Genomic DNA, 11925 nt, shown 5'->3' with positions numbered 1-11925 from the left:
ATATTTTGTTTTTAGTAAAAATAATTATAACTATCTGATGTTATTGTTCACAGGAGGAGATGCAACAATTGGTATGAGAGGCACGAGTTTGTGCAGCTAGGTCTCGGTATGCTAAGGGGCTGGGTTTAGCTCAACTGGTGGTGGTCGGGATGGCACAACCATCTTTGTCTTGGTCAACTGCACATATAGAAGAAGAGTTGTGGGAAACTAAAGTTGTGTTGTCCCAAACTCAAGAGTTGTTGAGAAGTTTGAGTATCGTGTTGAGGAGCATGAACGTCAAATGAAGAGCATAGAGATGAAGATGCAATGGTTTTTTCAACAGTTATAGACTTAGAATCAACCACCCCTAGATCCTCCCTTTGATGGTGTATAGCTTTTTATTATTTTTGTAATTTTTAATAATATGTAAAACTTTGATATTTTACTATACATATTTTTATTATATATTATTTATCTTATATTTTGTTTTTATTTTTTAAAAAATTATTTATTAAACTAGAAAATATTTTTTACCCAAAAAATTATATTATAAATGATTTACCCTCTACCTACTAAATTCACAATTTGCTACAAATTATACTAAGTGAAAATTTCTTCTAATACTTATTTTTTACAAATTATAAAGCTACTCTTTTAAGTTTAGTTACAAATATCATATATACTAATAATCTTCATAATCATCAGGAGATGGAAAAGTTACATTCATCTCAATATATGTAACCAAAGTATTCAACATACACAAATTTAAGTGAAAACATATCATAACAGTTTTTGAACACAACATAGGAGAATTTGCAAAAAAAAAAAAACAAGGAGGTAAAATCTTATTATGTAGAAATGAAGAAGGTGACACTCTCAAAACTATACCGGATAATGACTTCACTTATTCTCATATTTTTAATAGAATTATATAAGGGAGTGCATCTTGTAACGAAGATCAAGTAAAAAAGAATTTACCAATAATGTGGTGGCAATGCTCCATTATTTCACCTTACCATATTTTCACAAAGATGCAACAATTCTGGAACATCAATCTCCATTCACATCTTCAATTTCAACAATATATTGGAAACATTAACAAATAATTCGAGGGTTTATAAGTGCAATAGCAAATAAGAGTGGCATCATAGAACTAGTTCAAAAATAATGCAAACTACTTCCACATTTTCTCATTCTTAATGAGAAGGTACAATAGGAAATTTTTCTTATTGGATTATAGGAATCTTATTGGACTGGCTAAGAGATACAAAGGGGAGGTTAGTCCAAAATGAATCAGACATGAATTACTCTCGCATTACTCAGTTCATTCGATTAGGCCGTAGTACAAAATGATCCCCTCTTCATTTGAATCACGTCAGGTAATGTGCTCAAGCAAAAACGAGGGAATTAGGTTTCATACCTATTTTGCGAATCATCCACATGAATCGCGCATGGGACGCATTTCTCCCCCCCTCCCCCGAAGGAAAAAATTTCCCACATTGCACTTCCTCTCCTGAAATTTTTTTCTCTTGCTCGGCCTTCCTCCCCAGATTTTTTTCCCTCTATCTTCTCTCGACCTCCGTCGCAGAGCACGGGAGGCCGCCTCCCGGCCTCTCTTCTCCCTCTCAACTTCCCTCTCTTCTTCCTCTTGGAGTACCGTAAGAGTGCCGCCTCCGTTGTCGTTGCCTACTGGTCCGCCGTAGTCTCCCGCCATTATCGGTGCTGTGAGGAAGACAACGCGCGCCGTGAGGAAGACGAAGTGGATTAATTTTTCCTAAGTTAGGAAAAATTAAACCAACGTCATAAAAATAATAATCCATATTTTTTATTTATAAAATATTTTTTTTATTTATTCAATATATTAATTTTATAATTATTGTATTAAATTAGTGATTTAATAGTCATAATTAAAATATTGTTAAAATAAATATTTGATAAATTGTTTTGGTTTAATTATCCCATTGCTATAATTAATTAAACCAATGGTTTTAAATTTTGTGACAATATATTATTAATTAATAATATGTAAAAATATATATTACGTTATTGATAAAATAATATATTTATTTATTTATCATATATTTTTATTACTGTATTAAATTAGTGATTTTTAATGTTAAACTATATCTTATGTTATTAAAAAAATAATGTATTTCTTTATTATATTTTCTTATGTTATTTTTTACTTTTATTTAAATTTTTTATAATTATATTAATTTATAATAAACTATAATCATTAAATAATATAATATAGTCTTTCATTGATTAGTTTATTAATATATTTTAATACTACACATTAAATCACTTATAAGTGTAATAATCACGTTTATTTTGGTTAATTATCTGTTTAGGCATATGTTCTATTTAAGTATATTACAAAAAGTTACTCATGCTCTTATTTATATCATATTTTTTCATTTTGGGGCATTAACACTGGAATTTGTTTTCTAGTGCACTTGAACTCGTCTATACTAACTACTAAGGATAAGTTAAAGTTGAATCAATTTATTTAAGATAACATCACTTCATTTCAAATTCATTGTGGACTAACCCCCTTGATTGGGACAAGAAATAGAGGGCACTATAGAACTTTAGAGAGAGAGGATGAGAAACAAAGAGGGCTTTAGAGAGTGATACATGGTTTGAGAGGGAGAGGGAGAGGGAGAGGGAGAGGAGACAGAGAGGGGCTTTATCTTATGACCCAGTTTTTCGTTCGCCATTTATTAAACGGAAGGAAAACCGAAGAAAAATAGAAATGGATAATACATATTCAATACCCATTTACGCCTTTACCTCTTTACTGATAATGTAAGGGTATTATTATAGTTTTCTTATGTACCTATGTAGAGGGACCTTGTTATATATTTTATTATTACGACTTTTCATTATATTCTAATATTATAAACATGAATTTTTTAAATAATTTTATTATTTTTACTATTTTTTTATTTACCCATTTAGTAAATAAACTGAATCAAAATGCCTTAAAAATAATCGAAACGATATACGGAATAATCTATACGCAATTTACACTCCAAATTTCAAAGGATTCTCATCTCAATCGATTAGAAGAGAGAAAGTAGATTACGAAACCATGATATGAAAACTGTGAATTAAGATGAATTGATTAAATTGAATTCCCCAAGCAAACTGTCTGCACCTTATTTCTTCCGCGTGCCCTAAATGCTCTTCTTTCATTCATAAAAGCCTTCAATCTTTGTCACCTAATTCAACAAACCGGACCAGCCCTCATTCACTATCATTTATCGGTTTTCCTTCTTTATGAGAATAAATAAATAAATAAATAAAATTTATTACACGTGTGTACCGTCAAAGGTCCACGTAAACTTTGACGCGCCTTTTCCATTGGGCCATGATGTCGCTGCTTCGTAAACACAATTTTGGGCCTTACTTTTCTGGGCCCAGTAAGGGGACAGAAAATAAATGGATCCCACAAGACCATGACGCGACATTCATGATCTTATCCGGATGGCGTGTAGTCACATCGACGTCCGCAACCGACCATCGAGTCACCCCAGCCGTTCATTTCCTTGGGCCCAGACCGATTACACGGATCAACGTAATTTTACCAGGCCGATTTGCGATTGATTGATTTTCTTCCTTCTAGGTGACAAGATGAGATTTGCGTAAAAAACCCTTACTTCAGAAGGGCCCACATATCCGGAAATCCGGGCACTTGATTTTGATCTATCTGGAGTGGGTCCACGGATCTACTTTATCGGGTACGGTACGATCCCGGTCAGGAACCCCGTTAGGCGATCACGGTCAATAGTACAAGCTTCTAAGTACAGTTGTCACCGTGCGTTGGATCTTTCGCGGCTTTTGGGAAATTGTTAAATGTGGGCCCGGGTGATGTCACTTTCGTAGTTTCTCGCAAAAGAGGTGGCATTTGTGTAGTTGACCGCCCCACAGTTACGGATCCTGTCTCCTCCGCCTGAAGCACCTGTCTAATCGGGCACGCCACGTACAGGCATCGGCGGCACGTGCTTTTCGTGCCGTTCTCAGATTTCGGATTTCCAACAGCTCCGGGTGGCCTCCACGTAACGCCGTCTTATGGGCTCCACTGGTGAGGGCATTGAAGGGTCAAAGAGGGAAAAAGGCCCGGTCAAACTTCGGGAAACCCAGTTTTTCTCGTCGTCCCTCCATTGTCTGAAAACCAGAGAAAATGGTTCTCTGAACGATGCCAGCTTGGGAAGAGAGAGAGATCAGAGATGCGATTCTTTTCTCGCATTCTCCTTTTTCATTTTGTTTGGGTGGCATCTGCATGCGTGTCTCTTCTGTGGGGGCAGAAATTAAACCACCCGAAAGCCATGAATGACCATGCTGCATTACTGCTGCCTGCTGTTTCTCTCCCACGGCAATGGATAGAGCTAACTGAACTGATGCCTTTTAAAAAACTTGAGGTTACATGGGTGTGGGAACTTTTTGGTGAATGGATGGGATTTTGGGAAGAGGGAACTGGGTTTGGAACTGACACTTGGCATGTGAATGAGAGAGGGGACAGATTCTTCTTTCTTCCCTTTCCATTGTTAATGGGTCCTACGTGCATGCCCTGATCCCAATGTTCCCTGTTGCATGATAGGCTCATCCCAACTTGAAAGACACTCCCCTCTTAATCATCCAACCATGCCCATCTCTCTTTTCTCCCTCGGAAGAGTAGTACCTCTCCCTCTCCCACAGTCATAGATTCTTCAATCTTTAGGTAAGGACTGACGAGCCGATGAAAGTGCTGTTTGCTTTCCCGTTCAACAATGGAGTTGTTAGCGATTGATTTGATTATTTGTGGGAGAAGTTGGAGACTTTCAGCATCCTCCAGTGTTTTCTTCCTCGTAAGAAGACTTGACGCAGCGGATAAGTTTGACGCCACCTCTCTTGTCTTCTCATTGTCTAGCTAATAAGGTTTGACAAACGCAAGCACATCTAACTAACTCGATAAATCAGTCTCCCTCGACTTTAAGGTTGTGGGTTTAGTTTTCTTCCCTGAATCATTGAAGCTAGCTGTTTCTGGGTCAATGGCACCAGAAGGAAACTCACTTCAAGTACCAGTTCCTATTTCGAGCCTCTTATTACAACAGTCCAGATTCCTCGACTTGATCTGTTTAGACGTCAGAGTGAAGTCCAGAAGTGCTGGAAGCAGAAAAGTAGAAAACGATCTGAGAAAGCTTCTAATCAGTCTTTTACCACTACGAAAGAAAGAGAAGAAAAGGTCCTCATACTGATGAGCTAAGATTAATACTTCTCACAAGACAGAACTAATCCGTGTACCATGGTGGATTTTCTCTGGGCAACTGTTTAGATCTTTTACAGATTGGGCACTCTTTAAAAGCTTAGATTCCAAGAAATACAACTCTGGTCTTAAGGGAGAGAGTTCTGCTGCCAATAATTATACAGTTGCAGAGGAACTTTGGTGGGAAATTTCATGTCAATCTTCTCAAGAAACAGTTTGTTCCTGAGCAGAAATTTATTCAAATATTTTTTGCTGTCATAAGTCAGACAATGTACAACCCATATTCTACTAAAAGAAAAGGAAATTGAATCCAGTGAAGCAACCCTTTTGGCAAAGTGGGTTGCTTCTTTTCTAGCCAAATCAGTAGAAAACTAATCAAAATAAGACCTTCAGAATCAAACAGAAAATGGGCATGATCTATCTAAGATCATTTCCAAAGTTAAAACTGCAAAATTAAAAAATATTTAAGAAAGATAAAAAAACCCATCTAAATGAATTACTTACGATCCAAAATTCAAAACCAGTAGTATTAAAGCTTAGAAGAATATTTCCAAATTGTTGCAAAGTGGTCCCAAAGCAGCAGAGAAGAAGTAAATATAAAAGTAGTAAAATACAAAAAATAAGCCAGTGTTTTTGGAGAAGGAGATGGGGATTTGAGGCTCATTTGGTGAATCGAGGCATAGATGGGATTTAGAGAATCGCATCGATGTTTACTGAATGTCAGCGGTTCTTTTGGTCACGGGCAGCTTCAGTGCAAAGGTGAAAAGAGAGATTGCCCAGGGGCTTTAGCCAAAGGCAAGGTTACGTTACTCTACTGTGAATTTTTTTTTTTTTTTTCCTTTTCAAAGTAAAAGCAGTGATCGTCGAGCCATGTTTAGATTCTGATTAGAAGAATCAGAATCTATCTTACTTTCAATTAATTTTTTATTTTTTATGTGAATGAACCTTGAGGACTTGACCCTGTGGCTTCTTTGTATCAAAAGCAAGAAAAGAGGATGGATTCTCTAAAAGGTGGAAGAACTTGTGTGGAAGGAGAGTTTTGACCAGAACTTAGGGTTTTCACCAACCAACCCATAACCCTCGAGAAGCATGGCTAGACCTGTTTAGGTTGACTTTGAGTGTCACATTTACTTCTAGGGTATATTTGCTGGTTGGGGTGCCTAGATGTGCACCAGGTTAATGTTTACACATTTCATGTGCAACACCAAACCGGGTGTGCTAGGTGAAATCAATAACTAAAAGATATCAAAACCATATACCTAACTGAATTGATATCATATCACCCAACTCAAAATCCAATATCTATTACCCTAGGTTAAAAAAGAGTATTGTCATGCATCATGAATTTGTAATTAATTTGCTAAATGAAGTCTAAGATCTATTTAATCTCAATGTGTTTTAGAAGTTATCAAGACTTTTATCGGGTACGTAGTTTGTTGTATCATGTACTTCTTTTAAAATCGGAAAAGTATCGGCCGATAGTTAACTAATCCGAATCTCTATATGGGTTCACAGTGATTAATATGAACTAAGATAATTTAATACATATAAAGACCAAAACATTAGACAAAAGAATAAGAATCATATTGCTTGTCACATATTAGATGTATGGGTGAAGCCCTAGAGGAATGCCACCTATGCAACCCATATTTTAATTTGACTTAAATACCCTTTAATATATTACTCTCTTTGGTTTCTTCTCGTGGGTAATGTAGTAAAATTACTAAGTAACAAGAGTTATAGAAAATAAAGAAATGTCTGATGAATCTTACGGCCCATGCTTGGAAAGCTTCTTAACAAAAGCATTAATTTATGACTAATTAACATTTTAGTCATGATGAAATCTTAAGATTTTGTCATATGATTGTGATATGATCTTGTTATGTACCTAGCCAATACTACCCAAAAGACCGGCCTGTTAGGAGCTGAAGGCATAGGTACTTAACCCAAGGACCATAACAGTACACCTCGCCCTCCCGAGCTGACGACCATGGCGGCCTTAACACAGCAACGGGGACTGGGTCAGGAGCCCATACTCCCTCATAGCGCCTCGCCAGGGGCGTGCGGTCCACCTACGCACGTTGGGACTCGAAGTCGGGATGTAGCGCCTGCTCTGATACCAAATGTTATGCACCTAACCAATATTACCCAAAAGACCAGTCTATTAGGAGCGGAAAACATAGGTACTTAACCCAAGGACCATAACAGATCTCATCCTACGGTGGACGTTATCTAATTTTTTATTACTTAAGGTTTTTTGAGTTGTTCCTTCATCTGATCTTATATAAATGGACGACCCTGATTCTATCTCATGCAGATAAGCATAATAAGAATTCTAAGGGGGCTTTAATGAATCCTATGGAGTTTAACACCAACATTTTTTTTTTATTTTAGGGTTAGTTGAGAGTCATTTGAAGGTTCCTTTTAGTTCTTAAATTAATGAATAATTTGTCATGGGGTTGGTGTAATTTCTTTAAAGGTGAGATTGGTAGATGAAATTAGAGTAAGAGATTTGAAACTAATCAGTTCTTGGTAATGAAGTTAATCTGATTAAGATTCATGGGTTTAACATTTTGGTGATGGATAGTCAAAATTAAAGTAATTAATCAATTCCAACAGGTTTAAACAAGTCATGGCTTTGGATAAAGAGGAACTCTTTAATGTTTCAGTTAAATTTCTTGATGGCCAATGGACCATCCTGTACTGAAAGCTTTCAAGTCATATTATATTAACCAAACCTGCCTAGTCCTTTTTATTATATCAGTAATCAAATGTTTTAAGATAGAATGTCACAGGTTAATAGAATCTAAACAAAAAAACATTTCCATAATAAATGTCACAAGATAGAATAGCAACCAAGTAAAATTATGAAACACATGAAATTAATTTCTTGTTTGTGTTTAATCACTTAATTTATAAGATTTACTGTACACATCTGATTGGGCAAAATAATCTGATCTTGAGGATTGTGTAAGCCAATGGTTGAGGATTCTTAAACACAGCATCTACCAAATTGTCCTTGGTTTAAAAGTTTTTTCTAAATGATCCAGTACAAATGGGCAAAAAGAAAACTAGAATTTTTAACCTAGATTGTTCATTCACATCATCCTCATCCAATCTTACTTTGACAGAGGAAAATACTTGTCACCCAAGTCATCTTTTCAAGGACTACAAAGAACACTCCAGTTTGTTTTTCATGGTGTCCCATCAACACAGTGCTCATTGGCAGTGTGGGTCTAACCCCATTAATCTCTGTCACAGAAAAAAAAATATAGCTTTCAGAAAAGTCTTTCATGTTCATTTTTTTTTTTTTTTACTATTAGGATTACTCCTTCATTGACAGTTTTTGTTTACATTAGAAAGCTTTCAATGATCCTGTAAAAACTAAAGAAATTTGTTTCTACAGAAGAATAGTTTGATGGGGTTACAGGCTGGATGGGATCTAGTTTTACATCAACTTTTCATCTGTAGAGGAAATGGTGATAAAGCGATATTGATCTCTGAGAACTCTTAAAGTCTTTACTGTATTCGATCAAATCGTTCTCACAATGGCAAAGGAAAAAAAAAGGCACAGTAGAATTGATAGATATTGAATCAAAATGAAGAGTTAATATCACCATTTAAAGAAGATTGAATGGATTTTTGCCCCACTTTGTCATTTACTTTTTACACTGATATCAACAAATGTCCAACTTGCAATGAGCAAACCCATCTCCAACTATTTATTCCCTCTCTCTCTCTTCACGTGCCTGTCACATGCCAGCTAACAGTCCAGAGGAAGAATGAGACCTTTGCAAGAAGTTGCAGGGAGTAATCTTCTTAACTGAATTACCCCAATCACCCTTGGAAAATCTTTGGAATCGCATTACGAAAGGAGCTTCCATTTTCATCCTGGTAAAGGCTCAAATCACGCCCCATTCATAGACCCAGTGTCTGTATAACCGCTGAGCTAAACACACCGCTAACATTTCTATCTTCCCGCTGAATTTGGCGGCTGCAGTCTGCATACGCCGGAAACAAGAAAAGCAGAGACCCACAAATTTTTTCTCTTCGGTATTGGATTTATCGATAAATTGAACGAAAATGGTCCATTGCGGTTTTTGTTTCTCATTCTGATTCTCCACGGAAGAGAAAACGGAAATGGAGGACTCCTTCAGCCTTCTTTGTCAAGAAACTGAATCCTGCTTGAATGAAGACGAGGAGGAAGAAGACAGGTTCTTGTCTATGAGCTATTGGGGTGTTTCGGAAACCGAGGATGAGTACATAGAAATCTTGGTATCTAAAGAGAGCAGCTTTGAGAGCAGGTGCGCAGATGACGGCTCTGATGATAACTGGTTGAAATGTATGCGTTTGGATGCCGTTCGATGGATTCTAAAAGTGGGTGTTATTGGTTTCGAATCAATTTCTGTTTCAGTTTCTGTTTCTGATTAATGTTTCTGTTGTTGGGTCGTTCCTGGCATTGGGTTTGCTGGAATCCAGAAATCTGGTTCTATTAAAATCTTTCCCTTGTGATTTACTCCTGAGAGTTTTCTCTTGTTTTTCAGGCTCCAATACTGGGCTTTTCTTCATTTCCATCGATCTTCTTATATGTTTGTTTTGATAGTTTTGTTTCTCTTCACCGGTTCTCTGACTTTTAACCTTCCGGCCTCCAGACCAGAGTGTTCTTCGGCTTCACCTACCAGACTGCATATCTTTCAGTTACTTATCTCGATCGATTCCTTTCGCGTCGATCAATTGATGTGAGTAAATATTCTCGATGATTAACAATTAAATTCTCTAGTCTTTCAATCATGCTGTGTACTAAACTCAAGAACTTCTCTTGCTTCTCAGAAAGGGAAATCTTGGGCAGTCCTGTTACTATCAGTGGCCTGTTTATCCGTCGCAGCAAAGATGGAAGAACCCAAAGTTCCTCCTCTATCACAGTTTCAAGTAGAAGACTACGGCTTTGGTAGCAAGGTGATCCAAAGAATGGAGCTTTTACTCTTAAATACATTGGAGTGGCGGATGAACTCTGTTAGCCCTTTTGCCTACCTGAATTATTTCATATCAAAGTTCACCAATGAACCACGGCCAAAAAGTTTGCTTTCAAGATCCGTGGACCTCATTTTGGCTGCAACCGAAGGTGAAATAGACTAATGTCGATCAGTTTTTACGGGTTATCCTTTTTCCTTTTTCTGAATTTGTTTTTTCTTTTTCCTCTCAACTCGTCCTGAGCCTGCCTTGAATTGTTTTTTCCTTTTCAATAAAAATGCAGAAATGAATGTAATTGATCATCGGCCATCATCGATTGCTGCAGCATCTGTCCTAGCAGCATCAGATCAAAGACTAACGAAGAAATCAATGGATATTAAGATTGACACGATCTCACTGGGTGGATCTTTAGATAATGTCAGTACATCTTTTACCAGTTGTAAGTTCGCTTCCTTCGTGTTGATGGTGAGAAGAAAAGGTTTTCATGAATGTGTTTGTTTATGTTTTGCTTACAGGATCATGTCTTTTCTTGCTATAACTTGTTGTGGAAGTTGAGAACGAAACTGCCCAAGATTGAGTTTGCCTCAGATTTTTCTTCTATCTATTCAAGCTCTGTGGTAGACATTCTTGATGATGCATCCTTCACCTCCATCCCAAGTAAGAGGAGAAGATTATACTTGAAAGATGATGATGACAGGCGAACCCTTTAAGGAAGAAATCCACTCAGTTCTTTGAGCTCTCTTTCTTGAAAGATGATTTGTTTCAATTCATAGTCTAATGAGTGCTTTGGGCCTGCTTGATCACTGCTATTCGTGTTGATTAAGAGGTCCATTCTCCCAAGAAGGGATTATTTGGATTGGAGAGTTTGGAGGTTTTCTTGATATTATCTTCTTCAGAACTGGTTAGTAGTGTAATCAAAGTGACAATAGAGAGAAAACAAAAAAAAAAAAAAGTAGAAAGTGTTAGCCTACAGTGAGCTGCTGACCGGAGTCCAAAAGCTAGAAGGTGGAGTTGAGGAGAAGAGGCCATCAAAACACTGTTCCATAACAGTCTTTGGTGGCTTATAGGTTTTATCATTTAGGAAAAAACTTACCCAATTGTTTGTTTTTTTAATTGTTTTCCCATACCTTGTAGAGTCTCTCTCTGATAGGGAAAAGAAAGAAACTATCAGTAGAGATCAGTCTCTTCTTTTTCTGCATTATTTACATTTTCTCTTCTGACCCCTCTCTCTTTTCATGAAGAGGTGCATGGGATGCTTCATATGCCTTTCAAAAGGGTGAAAGCTATGTGGGGAATTGTTGGTCTGATTTGATGCAGTTGTGTTCCTTGCTGGCCATCATAAAGTTACTTCTGTAAAAGAGCATTTTGATTGGAGTTGCTTGAATGTTGGGGAAAAATGAACAGGTTTTGAGGTTTACTTTTACTGTTACTATCTGCAAGGGGCTCAAACTAGAACTCTTCATCAGTATGATGAGATGAATCTGTATCACAGTGATTTTGCACACTTTGCAGGAAACATCATTTAATCTATGACTTGTGACCAATTCTTTGATGGGTGCCTCCTTTTGCAGCCAAAGATGTGAGAGATATGATTTACCTCCCTAATTGCTAAAAAAGAAAAAAGAAAAAGACAAAGCATATCCACCATTGATAACAGTGATGAATACATTTTAAGTTTCATAACACACCTCTGTAAGTTTCTCTTACAATGAACTTCTGTTATTGGG

The 11925-nt window shown here is 36.8% G+C and overlaps 1 protein-coding gene across 2 annotated transcripts; it reads left to right on the top strand.

Moving 5' to 3' along the window:
* Positions 1-9223: 9223 nt before the first annotated feature.
* LOC137953723 (cyclin-D5-1-like) lies at positions 9224-11704 on the top strand. Of its 2 annotated transcripts, none has more exons than XM_068801209.1 (5): positions 9224-9604; positions 9880-9966; positions 10058-10349; positions 10482-10615; positions 10714-11704. In XM_068801209.1, exons 1-5 carry the CDS (start codon positions 9368-9370, stop codon positions 10906-10908), a joined length of 945 nt encoding a protein of 314 aa, XP_068657310.1. In that variant the 5' UTR covers positions 9224-9367; the 3' UTR covers positions 10909-11704. The 2 variants fall into 2 exon arrangements, with proteins under 2 accessions (XP_068657310.1, XP_068657311.1); XM_068801210.1 differs by having other exon boundaries at positions 10482-10637; positions 11440-11704.
* Positions 11705-11925: the final 221 nt, after the last annotated feature.

The sequence above is a fragment of the Aristolochia californica genome, unplaced genomic scaffold, assembly GCF_029961685.1.
Source record: "Aristolochia californica isolate CCGP_79_NKW_82.1479 unplaced genomic scaffold, dmAriCali1.0.hap1 SCAF_16, whole genome shotgun sequence".
Classification (NCBI taxonomy): domain Eukaryota; kingdom Viridiplantae; phylum Streptophyta; class Magnoliopsida; order Piperales; family Aristolochiaceae; genus Aristolochia; species Aristolochia californica.
The sequence above is the reverse complement of the archived record's forward strand: the minus strand, read 5'-3'. Positions and strand labels throughout refer to the sequence as shown.